The following is a 21,462-nucleotide window of genomic DNA, read 5'->3' as shown; positions in this document are numbered from 1 at the left end:
CCGCTGACTGCAGGTGTCCCCGCCCCTATAAATGGTACAGCTGCAGAACATCTGGATCCTTGAAACCTATTCAAGCAGGGAACCAATGAAATCACGTCCTCCTGAGTGAACCGAGAGGCCTCTGCGGGACCAAGAGAAAGAGGACGGCGGGGACTTCAGTCTACTGGGCGACAATCCACCAGTCTGACTGTCACATTCCTGAATCAGTACGCACATCAGGATCAGGATCATTTATTTATCGTTTCCCCCAACCCACAGTAGTGCAACACAAAGACAAATTCAAAAACCTACAAGAACACATATATCCAAACTACAAAAACTACAAAACTACAAAAACACATACATCCAACTTATCAAAACAAAAAAAAATCACTGTCCAGGAGAGCGAGCGCCAGCCAGGACGACTGTCAGAACTGCCGGTCTGCATGGGCTAGCAGTTAGCTTAGCCTGCCCCGCTTCCACGCCGTCAGACCGCCCTCTGTTTCCTCTTCAGGTGCAGCCCCAGGCAGGGCTGCGGTCCCTGGGCCCACAGGACGCAGCAGACCAGACTCCCCCAGCCGATCTAACGCCAGCTCTCCCAGCCGGACACCCTCGACACACCTCCCCGCACTGCTCACGATGACACCAAAAACACAGCCAACGCCAGGCCCCCGGGGCCGCCACCACACCGCCCTCAGTGTTATCAGAGCTGCCGGTCTGCATGGGCTAGCAGTTAGCTTAGCCTGCCCCGCTTCCGCGTCCTGTCAGACTGCCCTCGGTGTTTCCCCTTCGGGCAGGGCCGCGGTCCGCGGGCCCACAGGATGCAGCAGACCAAGCTCCCCCAGCCAGTCCAGCGCCAGCTCTCCCAGCCATCAGACGAAGACACAAACCCAGACGCGGACGAAGACACTGCGTGGACGGCGCTGGGTGAAGCCGCCGCAAACGTTAAGTTTGTGCCGCCATCAAGCGGTGTGGAGAGATGGTCACGGACTGTCACATTCCTGAATCAGTATGCACATGGCTCACTGAGGAAACACAACAGTATGCGTTCTTTACCTGCAGCCACCTTGTGAGGGGACACATCCTCTCACAGCTGTATCAGGCCATCCTGCCCTGCCAAACCACAAACGCAACATGATACATCCTTTTTCAAGTCGCTTAAACACAGACCCACACTGGGGCTGTACATTAAAAACACACAAATCTGGTTTATTCAAAGCCAGTTTATCACAGGAGTCAAATACTAGACCAGCGGGTATCATCTGCATACACAGTATGCTTCAAAAAAATACCACACAAACATGTTGCAGCCGCCTGAGAAACGCCGAGAGTCCAGAAAACGCCGGAGGTGAAAGTGCATGTCCTCATTCCAGGGGGTCCAGCAGGGAGACTTTCACTCAGAACACTGGCTGTCCTGGCTTGATAGAAGTTTAGGATTCTCTCTGAAAACACAAACAACAACAGAGGTGACTGGTTTCAAAGTGTGACGGAGGTCTCTCTCTCTCTCTCTCTCTCTCTCTCTCTCTCTCTCTCTTTCTCACGCCATCTCGTTCTCTCTCTCGATCTCTCTTGCTCTCCCTCTCGGGTGTGTGATGTCATATTCTTTAGCTCTTGTGAGGTTGCACTGATGCCTACACATTTCACTGCCTGCCATGCTGTATTGTATATGTGACAAATAAAACAACTCCAACAGTCACGTCAGTGATTAATGTGGCGGAACTGACAAATGGCGTCATGAGTACACTGACCGATGAGGCAGGACTTGGGAGAGGGGAGTATGGGAAACTGTGAGGATACTCCATGCATTTAGAGGAAGAACTGATGGTTTTATTTCTTGAGGAAAGAAGCCGTTGCTGGGAAGTCTGCTAGAAGCAAGAACAATCCCATCGGTGGAAGAAGACAGCCAGAAAAACCAGCTGATTTTCTGAAAGAAATAAAGTCCAGTAAAAGCTGAGTGGAGTCTCGTGTCATGACAGACGCTTGCGGTTAACCACAACAGAACGATGCACTGCACGGGCCTGATAAATGTCACCGTGCTCCATTCTTTAAAGCCACTCACACAGAAGACAATTCCATCTGTGATTTGAGCAACCATGTAAATATTCAGTTACACCACAGTGACACTGCCAGGGAGATACTCTCACCCGGGCCGCTGCCCCTGCAGGCTGAAGGGAGAACTGCACAGTGCACGCCTCACATGGCACATAGGTCACTATTCCACAAGAGATCTGAGTTAGATTAACAGGTCTGTGTGTCAGTTAGAAATAAGGCCTGAGGGCGTCCGGGTGGCGTGGCGGTCTATTCCGTTGCCTACCAACACAGGGATCGCCGGTTCGAATCCCCGTGTTACCTCAGGCTTGGTCGAGTGTCTCTTCAGACACAATGGCCGTGTCTGCGGGAGGGAAGCCAGATGGTGGTATGTGTCCTGGTCGATGCACTAGCACCTCCTCTAGTCAGTCGGGGCGCCTGTTCAGGGGGGAGGGGGAACTGGGGGGAACAGCGTGATCCTCCCACATGCTACATCCCCCTGGTGAAACTCCTCACTGTCAGGTGAAAAGAAGCAGCTGGTGACTCCACATGTATGGGAGGAGGCATGTGGTAGTCTGCAGCCCTCCCCGGATCAGCAGAGGGGGTGGAGCAGAGACCGGGACAGCTCAGAAGAGTGGGGGAATTGGCCAAATACAACTGGGGAGAAAAAGAGGGGAAAACAGCCACACACACACACACAAAAAAAAAAAAAGAAGGGCTCTCCCCCTCCCGCACCCCTCCACACCAGACCTGGAGCAGGCCAGCTATGGACGTTAGTAGAAATGGATGGTTGTGTACACTATGTACAGTTTTCTTTTCTTTTCGGTCCACTCTCATTTGTTTTTCCCTTGGGAATGTCTGTCTCTTACTCTCATCTACTACCGATACGTTTTTTTTATTCTGGAAATTTCTTTTCCCCCCCCTTCATTTCAGTCCTTAAACATTGTTACTAGCATGCTGCCCTGTTGCTGTCGTTGTTTGTGCGTTTGTTGTGTCCTGTTTTTTTAAAAGTAAAAATTGTTGTTGACAAAAAAAGAACATTTCATTAATGGCGGCCGTGACTGTGTGAGTGGTGGATATTATCCCAGATGTGATCGGTCAGCAACATCTGAGACAGACCAGAGGTGTAATCAGTGTGTTAGAATGACGGTGTGGTGAGAGTGAGACGCTAGCGTGGCACCAGTCAGAGTAGTTCATGACTGATGTCACTTTTCTCGCTTACTTTTTGTAGCCAAAGTTCTTCCACAGGCTGCTGATGGTGGTTTGAGGGCAGGGGTCGTTCTCCTTTCTGGATACGGCTTTCCTGCCGGTCCCTGATTGCGTCCTCCTCAGTCCACTGGCCCTGGCTGGGGTCACAGGCTGGATCTTTCTCACCTTTGCCCGATCACCTGGCTTGAGCCTGGGTAGACCTGCCACCTGGACGGACAAGGACAGGAGGGGCGTGATGGACATGGGTGTGTGTGTGTGCGTGTGTAGGGATGGAACTAGAAAGGTCTTTTTGGGGGTTTTTTTCTTCTGGACCCCCCCCCTTTTCTCCCCAACTGTATCTGGCCAATTACCCCACTCTTCCGAGCCGTCCCGGTCTCTGCTCCCCCCCCTCTGCCGATCTGGGGAGGGCTGCAGACTACCACATGTGTCCTCCCATACATGTGGAGTTGCCAGCCGCTTCTTTTCACCTGACAGTGAGGAGTTTCACCAGGGGGGCGTAGCGCGTGGGAGGCTCACACTATTCCCCCCAGTTCCCCCTCCCCCCTGAACAGGCGCCCTGACCAACCAGAGGAGGCGCTAGTGCAACAACCAGGAGTCATACCCACATCTGGCTTCCCACCCGCAGACACGACCAATTGTGTCTGTAGGGACGCCCAACCAAACCGGAGGTAACACGGGGATTCGAACTGGCGAGCCCCGTGCTGGTCGGCAACAGAACGGACCACTACACCACCCGGACGCCCAGGAACTAGAAAGCTCTTAAGGAGATGAAACGTACCTTAGATCTCACAAGACTGGGTTTCTTCTCAACCTCTGGTGGGTGTGTTGGACCCTGGTCTGGGTCTGAATCTTTATCAGCGGTCATCTCCTGTAAAAGCACAAGAGAGAGCAGTCAGCTCCGTCACAAGCACACACACATGCTCAATAAACATGAACCACAAACCCACCCAGACATGAAACCACAAACTCTGTGGACACCCAACACTCTCCTCATGATGCTCGTGGGGGCCTGCTCCAGGTCTTAAGATCTGAACTCTTTTCAAATTAATTACCTGAGCCCTAAATCATGCTTGGATCAGGAAAATCCATCACTGTTCATTATTTTCACTTTAAATGTCGTGTCATCAAGATCGCACCACGGACAGTGGACTCGGTTCTGCACTCGCCTGTACTTTCCAGTTTTTGTTTATTTTCCAGTGCCCCCTCACTCATCACATACAGCAGGGAGGAACTGTTAAGCCTCCAACTGTCCACTGGACAAACGGAAGACTTTACCTACTTTAACTGAACTTTTTTGGGGGGGGATTCCCCCCCTTTTCTCCCCAGTTGTCCATCCATCAATCCATTATCTTAACCACTTATCCTGCTCTCAGGGTCACAGGGATGCTGGAGCCTATCCCAGCAGTCACTGGGTGGCAGGCGGGGAGACACCCTGGACAGGCTGCCAGGCCATCACAGGGCCCCCCCCCCCACACACACATTCATTCCTAGGGACAACGTAGTACGGCCGAGTCACCTGACCTACAGATCTTTGGACTGTGGGAGGAAACCGGAGCCCCCGGAAGAAACCCACAGACACGGGGAGAACATGCAAAGTCCACACAGAGGACAACACGGAAGGACCCCCAAGGTTGGACTACCCCGGGGCTCGAACCCAGCACCTTCTTGCTGTGAGGCGACTGCGCTGCCTCCCCAATTGTATACAGCCAATTACCCCACTCTTCCGAGCCGTCCTGGTCTCTGCTCCACCCCCTCTGCTGATCCGGGGAGGGCTGCAGACTACCACGTGTCCTCCCATACATGTGGAGTTGCCAGCCGCTTCTTTTCACCTGACAGTGAGGAATTTCGCCAGGGGGACGTAGCACATGGGAGGATCACGCTATTCCTCCCAGTTCCCCCTCCCTCCCGAACAGGCACCCCGACCAACCAGAGGAGGCGCTAGTGCAACGACCAGGACACATACCCACATCCAGCCTCTCACCTGCAGACACAGCTAATTGTGTCTGTAGGGACAGCCGACCAAGCCAGAGGTAACACGAGGATTCGAACTGGCAATCCCCGTGTTTGTAGGCAATGGAATAGACCACTATGCCACCCGGACGCCCTAACTGAACAATTTAACGAAAGTCTTGCTGAGCTTGAGGACTACGCTGAAGATGCTGAAGGGGTAAGCGACCCGGCGTGCTCGTTAAACCGCGACAGCATGGATTTAGAACCACGCTCCGGTCAATCCATGTCCGCTCTCTGGCCAACAAGATGGACGAACTCCTACTCGTAAACGGAAAAAACTGAAGACTTTTCCAGATCTGCTGCCCTGTGTCTCACTGAAACCTGGCTTAGTGAGCACACCACAGACAGTACACTTCATCTGCCGCAGGTCCAACTGCTCCAGGCGGACGGCGAAATGGAGCTATCGGGAAAAAATGGGATGGCGGCATCTGCTTCTACATAAAGGCACATGTATGGATGTCAGTGTTGAAGAAATGATTCAGCCCTCATTTAGAGACCTTTTTCATCGACAGTAAACCATTCTATTCACCACGGAAATGTTCATCATTTATTCTGGTCGGGGTCTGTATCCCACCCCAGGCCTGTGTTAAAGAGGCATTAAAACACTTGCTGATCAAATTGCAAACATGGAGCACAAATATCCAGACTCTTCTCATTCTCCTTGAGGATTTTAACAGAGCAAACCTCAGTCATGAACTGCCAAAATACAGACAGAATGTTAAATGTCCCACCAGGGACAAAAACATTCTGGATCACTGCTATATTAAAGGACACCTGTCACTCTGTCCCCCATGCAGCCCTGTGCCTCTCTGATCACTGTCTGATTCATCTTATCCCAACTTACAGGCAGAGACTAAAATCTGCAAAGCCTGTGGTTAAAACTGTAAGGAAATGGACCAATGAGTCAAAACTGGAAATCCAGGCCTGCCTCGACTGCACTGACTGGAGTGTTTTTGAGACTGCATCTACAGACCTGGACTTACTGACACTGTCACATCTTCCACCAGCTTTTTTGAGGACGTGTGTGCTCACCAAAACTTTCAGTACCTTCAACAACAATGAGCCCTGGTTCACAGCAAAACTCAGGCAGCTTCGTCAGGCCAAAGAGGAAGCCTACAGGGTGGAGATAGGATCCAGTACAACAAAGCCAGAAATACACTCACAAAGGAGATCAGAGTGGCAAAAAGGTGCTACTCTGAAGAGTTAAAAACAGGTTTTCTGCCAATGACCCAGAATCAGTCTGGAGAGGTTTGAAAGACATTATACCAACTACAGGAGACCATCCCCCCCACACTACAGGGATCATCAACTGGCTGATGACCTAAATGGGTTTTATTGCATATTTGATAAGCAAACTTTCATACCACTCACCCTCTCCGACCACAATACACATCCAACTGTACCCCCTGGCAGCCCCTCTCCCCTCCCCACCTGCACTCAGGATCCGTGTTGAGGACATGAGCCAGCTCTTCCAGAGACAGAAGACCAGGAGGGCACCAGGCCTGGATGGCGTGTCACCCTCCTGTCTTAAAGTCTGTGCTGACCAGCTGGCCCCCATTTTCACACTGATCTTCAACAGATCACTGGAGCTGTGTGAAGTCCCCTCCTGCTTCAACAGCTCCACTATCATCCCAGTCCCCAAGAAACCATGTATCACAGGATTAAATGACTACAGGCCCTAATGTCTGTGGTCATGAAATCTTTTGAGAGACTGGTGTTTGCCCACCTGAAGGAAATCACAGGCCCCTGCAGTTTGCCTACCGAGCAATCATGTCAGCGGAGGATGCAGTCAACATGGGATTGCACTACACCAGCCAACAGCTCGACTCCCCAGGGACACACACAAGGGTCCTGTTTGTTGACTTCAGCTCAACGTTCAACACCATGGTCCCAGATATCCTCCACTCCAAACACACCTGGTTCACTGTACCAGCCCCCATCTGCCAGTGGATTAAAAACTTCCTGACAGGGGCATCTGGGTAGCGTGGTGGTCTATTCTGTTGTCTACCAACACGGGGATTGCCAGTTCGAATCCCTGTGTTACCTCCGGCTTGGTCGGGCATCCCTACAAACACAATTGACCGTGTCTGCGGGTGAGAAGCTAGATGTGGGTATGTGTCCTGGCCGCTGCACTAGCGCCTCCTCTGGTCAGTCGGGGCGCCTGTTCAGGGGGGAGGGGGAACTGGGGGGGAATAGCGTGATCCTCCCACGTGCTACATCCCCCTGGTGAAACTCCTCACTGTCAGGTGAAAAGAAGTGGCTGGTGACTCCACATGTATTGGAGGAGGTATGTGATAGTCTGCAGCCCCACCCTGGATCGGCAGAGGAGTGGAGCAGCGACCAGGATGGCTCGGAAGAGTGGGGTAATTGGACGGGTACAATTGGGGAGAAAAACGGGGGGGGGTCAAAAACAAAACAAAACAAAAAACTTCCTGACAAACAGGAGGTACCTGGTGAGGCTGGGGAAAATCACATCCAGCACCCAGACAATCAGCATTGGCACCTCCCAAGGATGTGTGCGCTCCCCTCTACACAAATGGCTGCACCTCAGGAGATCCATCTGTTAAACTCCTGAAGTTTGCGGATGACAACCATAGTTGGCCTTATCCGGGATGGTGGCGAGTCTGCATATACATGGGAGGTTGAACAGCTGGCCCTCTGGTGTGGCCATAACAACTTGAAGCTGAACACACTCAAAACAGTGGAGATGACAGTGGACTTCAGGAGGAACCCCCCCCAATACTGCCCCCCACCATACTTAACAGCACAGTGTATTTGGTGAAAACCTAGATTTCGATTCCACAATAACCCAGGACCTAAGGTGGGCATCGGACATCGACACAATCATCAAAAACATCCAGCAGAGGATGTACTTTCTCCACCAGCTCAGGAAGTTCAACCTGCCTCAGGAACTGCTGATTCAGTTCTACTCTGCAATAATCCAGTCTGTCCTCTGCACATCCATCACTGTCTGGTTTGGATCAGCCACCAAACAGGACAGGGACAGACTACAACAGACAGTTAAGTCTGCAGAGAAAATCACTGGTGCCCCCCTGCCCTCGAGTCAGGACTTATACACCTCCAGAGTCAAGAAACAGGCAGACAACATCACTGCAAACCCATCACAACCTGTTCCAACTCCTCCCCTCTGTCTACAGAGCACTGTGGCCCAAAACAACCAGATATAGAAAGTTTCTTTCCGCAGGTTGTCAGTCAAATGAACGCTTAACACTGTCAAATAAATCCAACCATTTTGTATATACTGTACCGTACATGTTGTATATATACTGTACTGTACATTGTATGTATACTGTTAGACTGTCACGTCCATCTACCTCAGGCATGTTTGTAAGTAACCTGCTAACATCTATTTCAGCATCTCTGATATATTCTCTGCACCACTGCACCTTATCATCTCGTTTCACCTGTATAAGTCAGCCCTGTTGTATATATCTGAAGGCTGTTGTGTTGTTATTTTGTTAAGTACACTGAGAGAGCCACAAAACCGGAGTCAAAGTCCATGTATGTGCAAACCTACATGGCCAATAAACTTGATTTCTGAAATAATTTAAAAATAATGCAATTTTATCTCTATTAAAAATAAAATTGATATCTATTTCAACGATTTGTTACTTGAGTCACTGCTGGTGAATTATCTTCATAGTGGTTTGCCTATTACATTCCACACGTTGGTGCACTGCAACCTGATGAGTCAGTTCTTAGTTTTGATTTAGCTATTTTTTATCTGGTATAAAACCAGATCAGATGGCTTCCACATCTTTTGTCCATTTATAAACTGCTAATAAACATTTGAAATGGGAAAATAACGTCAGCTTATTGTTTTGTCAATAATTTAGATCAACGTGCACAAACTGCGCTGTTCTGTGACCCCTGTCAACCAGTGTCAGAGCAGTTTTTGTTACTGGCCTATACTGAATTAGCGACCAAAATAATCATTACAATTCAAATCTATACAAATTTTGTTCATTGTAATAGCACTGGATTTGAATTTGATTTTGTGAGATAATTAAAAACCCGAGTCTGCTCAACCCACAAATAGACATGTGTAATGTTGTGGGAGGAAGTGATGACAGGGTAGGGAGGAAATGATAATATCGTACAGACTCGGCATCCTCCAGGTGGGCTGGTGACATGGGGGAGGAAGGGGAGCAGGATGTGAGGTCAGCCTGTGACTGGGAGAAGTAGGCGCTGTCCTGAGACGGGGGTGAGTCCGGAAGCGTGTCTGCGTTTTCTGATTCCACGTCAGTATTGGCTGGCGTGCGGTTTAATAGGCCTCCGAGGGCCTCCTGACTCTTGGCGTTCTGGCGGATGCTCCCTTTCTCCCATTTGAACCGCTGGAGAGTGGAGAGGCCTGAAAGGGGCTGTAACGTGAAGGGTGTGACGTCTGACCAGTGGAAGGCCCCGGGGCTCTCACTGGGCGGCTGGGGGTCAGAGAGGGATGGTGGAGGGCTGGGGATGTCCAGGAAGGGATGCTCAGGCAAGTCGCTCTCACACACCTGGGTGCTATCCCCAGCAGTGGTGGTAACACCGATTGCATCAGAAAGGACTTGCTTTGGAGGAGACTTCTCCTTAGCCAGAACCGGAGACAAATTCTCCTTCTCCGAGGACTCTTTGATACTTGAAGTGATGACCTCACAGGAGCTGCTGAAGAACCTGGGAAGGAAGAACACATCAAACCAAATCAGGGCTTCATTTCAACACCAGCTCATGACTTGTAATGGCGAAGCTCACAGCGTACAGCCTCAAGATCTCTCTTAGCAACACTTCATTCATTCAACCTTCATGTGAACTCATAAGAGCCCTACTGGGTAAAGGTGTGCAAAGTAGGGGTCGACCGATATGGTTTTTTTCAAGGCCGATATCAATGTCAATTATTAGTCATCAAGGAGACTGATAACCGATATATAAATTTGTGGTAAAAATTAAAATCTTGGTGTTAACATTTAGAATGACACAAACTAAAACACAAAACTTCATTGAAATACCTTTAAGCATATGTTTAATTAAAAGAGAACTTCTCAACATTATCTTAAATCATCAGCAAATGAACTTGTTGTCGTTCACTATCGCCTTTAAGTTAGCTCTACGAGACTCAACATTAGTTTGTGTTATTATGACCATCGGTTTCCTATAACATGTCAAAACACGAAGTCATACAGGCGATGTTGCATTCGAAATTTGGTAGCTAAAATAATTTCCAGTTATCTGTCACCATCTTACAATGCTGTGGTTGCAACCATGCCCCAATCCTCTGAATAGTACACATGGCCATTGTAACGCTAGTTAATGGTCACAGCAATCTGCATATGACACTGGTTGTTGGTTTTGGTCGTTATGCCACTGTATTCAAAGAAGGTTGAATCAGTTCAGCTGGATAGGTTTATTGACAGATACGTTTCATCACTCAGCTAAGTGACATCTTCAGTCCAATCTGCCTGCCGGTATCCCCACCCTTATAAACAATACAGTTGTGTAACGACCGAAACCAACGACCAGTTTCATATGCAAATATGGGTGTGACCATTAATTAGAGCTTCAAAGGCCATTCACAGAGGACTAGGGAATGTTGCAATCACAGCATTGCAAGATGGCGACAGACATAGGCCCCCCCTCAGTTCAGGGATGGTCGTTCCTTCTTCACATAGATGGCCTCTTTGAATCCCCGTTCAAACCAGCATTCCTCCCTATCAAGGATGTGCACATCCTCATGTCTGAAAGAGTGGCCACTGGCCTGTTTAGTTTCCCCAATGTACAAGTCACGGCAATCCTCCTGAAACTTAACAGTGTACACCATATTGCTCTGTTTGTGCCGTGGGACCCGATCCTTGGGGTGGACTAACTTCTGGCACAGCGTGTTTTGGGGTTTGAAAGCAACTGAGACGCTGTGTTTGGAAAATATGCATCTCAGCTTTTCCGACACTTCCGCCACATACGGAATCACCACTGGTTTACGCTTGGGCAGCCATTGTCCTTCTCTTCTCTTCAACAGCTGGTGCACTGTTTGGGTGTCTTCTTGGCTTGACAAACGCCCAGTTAGGATAACCACACTTACCCAGGGCCTGTTTAATGTGGGATTTCTCCCCTTCCCCGGCTGCTGTGTTGGGGGGGACGTTGTCAGCTCGGTGGTCCAGCGTCCTGATGACTCCTAGTTTGGGCTCCAGTGGATGATGAGAGTCCAACCTTAAGTACTGATCAGTATGTGTTGGTTTATGGTGGACATCAACAATCAAACGTCCCCCATCACCAATTGTAATTTCACAGGGTAAGAAGTTTAACCTGTCATTTTTCATATCCTCCCTGGTGAACTTGATGTGGTGTCCACAGAAGTTAATACGGTCGGTGAAATGTGGTGCATCCTGAGATTTAATTTTAACCCAGGTGTCGTCCACAAATTTGAGCCAAAGGCTAGGTTGTGTCCCTGGAGAGGACATCAGAGCCCTCTTTTCCACTTCCTCCATATACAAATTGGCCACTACAGATGAGACTGGGGAACCCATAGCACACCCATGCTTCTTCTGCCTATAGCACTGCCTCCTGTATGTGAAGTACGTGGACTGAAGACAAAGCTTCAGGAGCAGACACACTTGTCAGTGTTATGGGTGGTCCTATTGCTAAGGGTGGGGTCTTTTTGTAATTTCATACGGACCACCTCCACTGCTTCATCGACAGGATCGCACGTGAAGAGAGACGTAACATCATAAGACATTGTTTCATCCCCCTCCATAATGATGTCCCTCACCTTGTCCACAAAATCCATAGTTCTGAAGGTGATGTTCATTACTGCCTACCAACAGCTTAAGAATAGATGTCAGAGACTTAAAGATGTTATAGGTCACTGCCACTGTATTGTTTATAAGGGTGGGGATACCTGCAGTTAGCTGAGACTGAAGAAGTCACTTAGATGAGTGATGAAACATTTCTCTCAATAAATGTTGTATCCAGATGAACTGATTCAGCTTCAATTTCCAGTTGTACTGGCACCACCAATGTTACTCAAAGATATAGCTATCGCTTCATAAATAAACTCATTCATTCATTCATTCATTCATCATCAACCACTTCTCCGGGGTCGGGACGTGGTGGCAGCAAGCTAAGTAGGGCACTCCAGACGTCCCTCTCCCCAGCAACACCCTCCAGCCCCTCCTGAGGGATCCCAAGGCGTTCCCAGGCCAGATTGGACATATAGTCTCTCCAGCGAGTTCTGGGTCTACCCTGGGGTCTCCTCCCAGTTGGACGTGCCCGGTAAACCTCCAAAAGAAGGCGCCCAAGAGGCATCCTGATCAGATGCCCGAACCACCTCAACTGGCTCCTTTCGATGTGAAGGAGCAGCAGCTCTACTCCAAGCTCCCTCTGGATGTCCGAGCTCCTCACCCTATCTCTAAGGCTGAGCCCAGACACCCCACGGAGGAAACTCATTTCAGCTGCTTGTATCCGTGATCTCACCCTTTTAGTCACTACCCAAAGCTCATGATCATAGGTGAGGGTTGGAACGAAGCTTGACTGGTAAATTGAGAGCTTTGCCTTCCGGCTCAGCTCCCTCTTCACCACAACGGTCCGGTACAACGTCCGCATTACTGCTGATGCTGCACCAATCCGCCTGTCAATCTCCCGGTCCATCCTACCCTCATCCGTGAACAAGACCCTGAGATACTTGAACTCCTTCACTTGAGGCAACAACTCATCCACAACCCGGAGGGAGTAAGCCACCATTTTCCGGTAGAGAAACATGGCCTCAGACTTTGGAGGTGCCGACTCTCATTCCAGCCATTTCACACTCAGCTGCAAACCGCCCCAGTGCGTGCTGGAGGTGGCGTTCTGATGAGGCCAATAAAACCACATGATCTGCGAAGAGCAGAGATGCAATTCTGAGGTTCCTAAAACGGACATACTCCTCACCTTGGCTGCGCCTTAAGATCCTGTCCATGAATATCACAAACAGAATCGGACACAAGGGACAACCTTGGTGGAGTCCAACACCCAATCTGGAAAAAAATAACGATTCCAATAATCGTAAAAATGCTGAATATCGGACCTGATAATCGGCCAGGTCCATAATCGGTCAACCCCTAGTTCCAAGCATACAACATAACATACAGCGGCCGGTGAATGAATAAAAATTGAGAGATAAAAAACGGTTAATAGTCCGGGTGTAACAATGCACCGTGGCATGATATTTCCCAATTCAAAAATATGATGATACGCATTGTGAAGCTGAAAAATTGATCACAATATCAAGTCAATTAAATTGTGACTCCCAGAGGATGCAGATATCATTTATTCATGTTAACGCAAGAGGGCGCAGTAGGCATAATCCCAGTTTTGCTTGACTGACCTGTAATTGACCCTGACGTTCACTTGGCTGTACTAGTGATCGAATGTTGGCAAGAACATGGAGGATGTGGAAATAGAGGATGGTCCATCAAACTTTAAGTCGGTAAGGCATAATTTTGGTTTTCCAGCAGGAAGGCAAGAAAATGGTGACAAGATTATGGACTGAACAAAGACTATTTGCAAGCTCTGCCAGCGCACTATGGCTTACACAATGGCTAATATCACCAACATGCTCCACCATCTACAATAGCATCAGAAAGACAAGCTACAGTCGCCGTCTGACAAATTAGCAAAAAGTCATTTGCTGCACTGCTTCTGGCATCAACTCAGTGGGCAAAAGAGATAACACGAAGCATCGGCATTTTTATTGCCAAAGACATGAGACCAATTTCAGTAGTTGAAGACGAAGAATTTCAAAAACTTGTCAACACGCTGGAACCAAAATATCCCATTTCGTCCTGTACACATTTCAGCAAATCTGTAGTTCCTGCCATGTATGAGAATGTGAAGGTAAAGGTTAAAGAAGCCCTCTGGGAGGCTGAGAGTCACGATAACCACAGACAGCTGGACTTCTCGCGCTACTCAGAGCTACACAACCATCACAGCCCAGATCACAGACCACGAGTGGGAAGTGGCGAGTTTTGTTCTCCAAACTTGCGCGATGTTGTATCGAACCATGAACCCCAAATCGTCTATCAAAGTGAATCGTGAGTTGACTGTATTGTTACACCCCTAATAAATGGTAAAATGAAGATATAAAATAAATAAAACAGTATAACAATAAAAACAATCAGCTGAAACAACTGCAAACTGATGCAGGGTGGTTTGTGATGATAGATTTAAACTGTCCGAGGGATACTAGAGTTATAGAGGGCATTGAGGTATCCAGTAACTAAAACCAGGCTTTCAAAGATCATAACTTTAAAAATATTATGTGAGGGGAGGCGTCCAGGTAGCATGGCGGCCTATTCCGTTGCCTACCAACATGGGGATCTCGGTTCGAACCCCCGTGTTACCTCCGGCTTGGTCGGGCGTCCCTACGGACACAATTGGCCGTGTCTGCAGGTGGGAAACTGGATGTGGGTATGTGTCCTGGTTGCTGCATTAGCGCCTCCTCTGGTGATCGGGGCCCCTGTTCAAAGGGGAGGGGTAACTGGGGGAAATAGCGTGATCCTCTCACACGCTATGTCCCCCTGGTGAAACTCCTCACTGTCAGGTGAAAAGAAGTGGCTGGTGACTCCACATGTATTGGAGGAGACGTGGTAGTCCCAAACCCTCCCCAGATCGGCAGAGGGGGTGGAGCAGCGACCGGGACGGCTCGGAAGAGTGGGGTAATTGGCCGCATACAATTGGGAGGAAAAATCCACACAAATAAAAATATTATGTGAGGTGTTTTCAAACCAAATGTTTACAGAACTGTTGAGAAAATGTTGAAAAGGGTGGGGAATTGCCACTCATATTGTTCTTAAAATGCGGAGTACATTCTTCACAATATAACTGCAGGTATATAAAGTTGCAAAGTCAAGATGATGAGAAGACAGAATTGCAAATGACTATTTGGATGTAATGAGAAAAGTGTTTGAAATCATAAGGAAAAGAAAACATTTATCTCGAGCTGTCTTTGCGGTGTCCTTGCTGAATGTACAGCAGTTACAGTGTTTACAGACAGCTCTATGGCAGAGTACTGAAATATCTGGAAACAAACATAAGGCCTGTGGAAGGTCTCTTGAAGGAATTGTGGGAATTCTGACCACAGTATTCCTCCTGCAACTGTACAGGCCCAGGGCACCAACAACAATGCCTACCAACGGGCCAACAAAATTTGTGAAAATTTTTGAGGCTGGATGAGATGCGTTTCCAGATTTGTGAAACCTCTTCAAATTTCTGTGAATCGCAATCAAAATAGAAAAAAAGTTTTGCTCCACTATGTCTGGTTGAAGCAGACTGCACCAATATGCCACCCTACATGTAGTGCCCGATGAGGGGTTTTTTGGCTCATACCACCAGGCCTGAAAAATTTTCTAGGGTTAACAGGATCAACAGGAGACCAATACGGTTACCATGAAGTGCTTATTGTCACGTGATCTGACCAACAACATAAAATCTGAATCTCTTTTCTTTCTTTTTTTTTACACTTAAGATGGTGGACTAGTAACCCCCTAGATATGCCCTTGTTGATAATGCATTAATCTGGCCTGGGCATCGACGCTTTAGTTGAACCAATAACCACATATCTTGCACACCACTCTTCGATGTACGTTTGGTGTTACCTGCTGCAGGTGCCCTGGTCCTCTTCCTCTGTGCTCTGGTTGCGTCTCTGCAGTAAAGTAGCGAAGCGGTTTCTTGGTCTCGGCGGACCGGTTCCAGATGGCCTGCTATTAGTGGGAGTGTCTGTGGGGGCAGCCAGCTCTTCTGATCTGGCTCTCTTCTTACCGGGAGTACAGTACAGCTGCAACACCTCCTGGTCTGATATACCAGAATCTAAGAGACAATAAGGTCTGTATGATGCAACTCCCATGTTCAGAAAAAGATGTAAGCGGCTTTTCACACCAATCTGTTAACAGCGAATAGATGTTGAACTCTCTTAAGAGATATCACCATAGGTTTTTTATTTTTTTTAATTTTTTTTAATCATCTACAAACTCTAAACAGACATCTTAGTTGAGAGCCGCAAAATTGCTTTTGCCATGGAAACCTAAAATGTCAACCATACACACCAGCTCACCTTCTCTGGGCCTTTTGACTTGTAGTTCTCTGCTGGGCAGCTGCAGGCCCTTCAGGCTCACGTCTCTCTCCCGCCCCCTGTTGGAGGAACCCTTTTCTGGGGCGCCTGCAGCAGGCTGGGCTGTGGTAACAGAGAGCGGTGTGTAGCCCCGTCTCCAAATGCTGGGTGTGCGTGAGGATTTGAGGGGTTTAGCTGGCTGAAAGGAGGTTTGCAAAGCCGTCACACTTCAAATGTAAAACTCAAAAAACTTCTTTTCACTGCAAATTCAACCCACTTGCAGAGGGCTTTCTACCTTTTGTAATCAAACTGATGATAATGGAATGAGCCTCGTACCCATGTAACAGGTTTGTCTGGGCTGAAGTCATCCAGCTTTGCCATGGTGTTGATGTCCAGGTTACCCAGGGCTATCTGCAGGCCTTTTTCATCTCCTATGTTACTTGAATGATATCATTAAGGATGGTGTATTCAACAAGCTGAAACAGAGAGTGCACAATTTCCAATCAATACATGTCAACTCAAAGCGACGACGAAGTGTTTTTCCACCAATTTAGTTGTCAGTCTCAATTTAATTTTGATAGCTCTATATGACTGATATAATCAAATGAAACAATCAGCAAGAGGATAAGATAACCCCCCCCCCCCCCCAGTTGTACCTAGCCAAACACCCCGCTTTCTGAGCCATCCCGGTCTCTGCTCCACTCCCTCTGCTGATCCGGGGAGGGCTGCAGACTACCACATGCCTCCTCCGATACATGTGGAGTCACCAGCCGCTTCTTTTCACCTGACAGTGAGGAGTTTCGCCAGGGGGACGTAGCGCGTGGGAGGATCACGCTATCCCCCCAGTTCCACCACCCCCCTGAACAGGCACTCCGACTGACCAGAGAAGGCGCTAGTGCAGCGACCAGGACAAATACCCACATCCAGCTTCCCACCCGCAGACACGACCAATTGTGTCTGTAGGGGTGCCCGACCAAGCTGGAGGTAACACGGGGATTCAAACCTACGATTCCTGTGTTGGTAGGCAACGGAATAGACTGCTACGCTACCCAGGCCCCTGTGATATTGCTAGTTAATGACGCCAAATACTTTTTGTCTCTGCGTCGGATTCCCCACGAAATCTGATGAAACCACTTCTGGCACACAGGCGGGGTACATGGCCACAGTTAGACACAGATTACCTCGTGGTTTTGTATCTTACAAACAGCAGTTTTCCCAAAACACTACTACATCTCTCGCTCTTCTCCACAAAACAAATGCACCAACTACCTGCTGGTGAATGGAGATTATTGTAACATTAAGTCATTGTTCCACAAAACACTACTGCTTTTGTCCAGGTCACACAAAAGTCAACAAAAACCCAAACTCCTCATAGCAGATTTAACCAATTTTGTCACATAAACCATCATCCGCATCAGGTCATGGCTGTCTAGGACGTCTATATGGATATGCTGAGCTTCTGTGTTGTCCAGGGACAGGCAGCAAACCCAAAGCAAATTTGATAAGAGACCAAGCCTGGTAGAGAATAAAAGGATACTGCCCAGCGTAGTCAAGTGTGGCCGGGTCAATGTGTTCCGGGTACGGGTTGAGTGGCACCACCTTCCTTCTGACAGGGTCAAACACCAGCTGGTAAAGGAAGGTGTTGTTGGCCCTGACGAAGCCTTGGATGTACTCCTCTGGCACCACCACGTTCATCTTCAGGTACCGGCCCATGTTCTTGATCACCTGAGATTGAAAGTAAAGCTCAGACTATTTTCAGAGAACACGTTCCTAACCCACGAATGAGTAACAACACCGTTATCATGATTATTATATGTAACCACCATGATATGTAACCAGGGCTGTAAAAGGGGAAAAATGCTGTGACAATGTTAATTTGTGGGGAGAAAATTCTAGTTGGTTAAGAAAGCCATCTGAAACACCTTTCCATCCATGAATACATAAACAACTAAATAATTACATAAACTTACAATGATTACATTTCCTTTTTTCTTTTAACATTCTTCTCATTATCTAACCTCTTTACCTTGTTCTGTATCTTATTTAATGTCTTTTTATGCCTAATGTAAAAGCACTTTAAATTGCCTTCATATATGACATGTTCCATTTGTAAACAGACTTGCCAATGACTTGCCTTTCCTAAACAAATACAAAATATCAAATAACCTGCTGCAATTTGGAAATTGTGTTAGCCAGTGACTATGCTTACCTGATGTGAGAAAAAGTGGATTTATTGTGTTAGTGCGACTAAAACTGGACTTTTAAAATACATGTAAACGTATTATTGCGACTGAAATCGTACTACATCGAATTTCTCGAAGTCGGACTAACATGCCTAGATAATGCGGGTGGGGGTGGATTCACTCTGGCATGTATACGCGTCAATCGGCCACACAACAGCAACCAGCGGAAAGGGGGCATATCACCACCTACTGTACCGGGATCGGACACACTTCCATCAATAAATTGATTCCCCCCTGGTTCTTGTATACTGGGACGACAATAGTCCAATTACATGGCCTAATAGAGCTGTAACCGTAGCTCCACTTAACTGTGCATGTAAACACACCAAATTTTGCAATGTCCTATTTGCTCAGTACACAAGGTAATCTTACCAGTAATTCTAAAATGACAACCTTTAAAGTGTATCAAATTTTACCTGCTGATCAAGACACTGATAGAAATTGTTGGTTGTGTTTTTGTCAGCTGGTTTTAGTGCTGCATTAACAGCTAGTTCATATGGTATTATAATTTCACTTAACATGTCATTCTGACATCTCCTTTGCTTTGTTTGTTTCTGTATCCTATTTCTATTGTTTCTGCTGCTGAAATTACCAAATCATTCCCTTAAAGCGACAGTTAAAGGTTTATCTCACATGAAGTAAAAGAATGTATGTGCTGCTCTCACTAATTTGGTTGGGCTGGGTCACAACTGTCTGGCCCAATAATTTGATATGGCCTTACCTTAAGTATGTCAGGGTTATTAGCCATCCTGATGAGCTTACAGGCCTTGCCCACACCAATGCCATACAGAGAGGCCAAGTAGTCGCAGCCAGAGAGGATACACATATAGCGAAACTTCTCCTCTGTAAAAACATCCCCGAGAGAACGACAGCGACCCAGGTGGCTTTGGTCTACCTCCACACCATTGCCCTGCTTGTCCATCTTTAGGATAACCTGTGTGATTTTTGGAGCGGAGTAAATCCCAACCATAGTTTGTTTTATTAGCCCAGTGAAATTGCACAAACAAGGTACTTGACATTGGATTGCTCCCATGAAACAGGATGTACCAACACATGACAGAGTAGAACATCAAAGTATGAACAATGGTACAGAAAAATAAATAAGTGTTTTCTGTGCAAAAATTCAGTATACAAAAATCAGAAGCACACAATTAGCAAAAAAAAAATAAATCCATATAGGGGTCATGAGATACTAGCAGCATTTATGTATTTTTAGGTAATGCCAGAGGGGTGTGGTGAATCATACCTTTTTACATCCAAATGCCAACAGGTCAGAGTCCTCTGTGATGACAGCTTGGGCAATGCCAGACTTGCTAAGAAAAGCTAGCTGGGCATCGGCCTCATATGGAGCTACAATACAGTCCACCCCTCTGGTCCTTGCAGCCTTGGGGGAGGGAAGAAGATGAACACATACATACAACAGTTGTGCCCAATCATATGACATGGAAAGCCATGTGTTTGCGGATTTCACCCAACACACCAGCCGTTTTCCCTGATAAGTCCCCCTGTCTGGTTGAAGGTCAGTTAATCAGTGAAATCACCTGACATCGTGATTGGTAGAACGGAAACTGATTGGTTACCACTGAAATGCATAGATCAAATTCATTTCCAATCATTAAGTTGTCCTCTTGATTGCAGTTTTACATGAAGCAGTTGTCCTCTACCTTGATGACATCATGGGCCATGGAGGGGGTGATGTTGATACAGCGTGTGAAGCAGTCCCTGGCCTCAGATACCTTCCCCTCACGGAGCAGCTGCTTGCCTTTCTGGAGATTAGCTTGTCGACGCCTGGGAAGACAATCGTAACATACACTGAATAATGCCAAATTTATTTTACAAAGTCTTTGGTTGTGAGTTTCCTCAACGTTTTTCATGATTATATAACTATAATTAAACATGCATATTGACTAGTGTTAGGCAAAATGAAAAATATAGGGAATTTTACGTGATATTGATATACATCACTATATCTGCTTACATATGCAAAAAAAAAACATGTTTAAGAATCCAAATGAGGCTCATCACATTGAACTGTTTGGTAATGTTAAGTATAATATCAGATCGAAACTTTTAAAATAATCCTTCAAATATTTCAGACCTCATTTTATGACAAACGTTAGGTAACAGATTTCCGTTATCATTAATTTAAACAAACTTGTGTATCATGATGTGACAATATATCAAAATTTCATCCCAATGCAATACCACTGAGATGATAAACAATAACAATGATGATAATAACAGTAATAATTGCATTAATAAATTAATACAGACACATGCAAGCACCCAGTCAGTGCTCTGTGAACATACTTACTCCCTGCGAGACTTTTCAACGTCTTGTTTGGACGGCAGATTGCAACCATCGAACACCAGAATGGGGTTCACATCAAAGGACAACAGCATGTCCACAAATGTCATGCAGTATGACACATACCTGGGATGTATGCAAATATAAATATTACTCTAATTTGTGAATATTCAGCAATCACAGATGTGTTTACAGGACAGTTTGTTTAACCATCACACAGAAAATATCCTCAACTCCCAATCCCCCCCCCTTAAACATTCCTCACAGTGCTTCCTTAACGAAATGACAGCTAAATTAATCAATGAATAACGAAATTAGCAATCGTCCCACCGATCAGTGGGCTCTCCTTTGGCGAGCTTCTCGGCACAGGAAAACGCTCCCTTATGGAGCCAGCAGTAAGTATCGACGGCCACCGTCTGTCCTCGGTATTTTTTGACATTGGCCGGTTCTGATGCATCTTTGATGAACTGCAGCAGACCGGAGATCCCCATTGCGGCGGCGGCGGGCGGGTTGGTGCGGCGGAGAGACGGGTCCTGTAAGACAGTAAGTAGGTGGTGGTAAAGGGTGTGTGTGTGTGTGTGTGTGTGTACATACACACAGGGTGTTGTGAT

The 21,462-nt window shown here is 47.2% G+C and overlaps 1 protein-coding gene across 1 annotated transcript; it reads right to left on the bottom strand.

The window, feature by feature from the left end:
* Nucleotides 1-1,372: 1,372 nt before the first annotated feature.
* On the bottom strand, nucleotides 1,373-21,342 carry exo1 (exonuclease 1). Its single transcript, XM_056291508.1, has 13 exons — nucleotides 21,182-21,342; nucleotides 20,858-20,977; nucleotides 20,208-20,331; nucleotides 19,790-19,927; nucleotides 19,265-19,477; nucleotides 17,838-18,025; nucleotides 16,637-16,739; nucleotides 16,304-16,499; nucleotides 15,849-16,059; nucleotides 9,348-9,900; nucleotides 3,995-4,084; nucleotides 3,230-3,423; nucleotides 1,373-1,421 (listed from the first exon to the last, which is right to left on the bottom strand). Exons 1-13 carry the CDS (start codon nucleotides 21,340-21,342, stop codon nucleotides 1,373-1,375), a joined length of 2,340 nt encoding a protein of 779 aa, XP_056147483.1.
* Between the last annotated feature and the right edge of the window lie 120 nt (nucleotides 21,343-21,462).

Source organism: Lampris incognitus, chromosome 13, assembly GCF_029633865.1.
Source record: "Lampris incognitus isolate fLamInc1 chromosome 13, fLamInc1.hap2, whole genome shotgun sequence".
NCBI classification, from domain to species: domain Eukaryota; kingdom Metazoa; phylum Chordata; class Actinopteri; order Lampriformes; family Lampridae; genus Lampris; species Lampris incognitus.
Note: the sequence above shows the minus strand (reverse complement) of the source record. Positions and strands in the feature narration are given on the sequence as shown.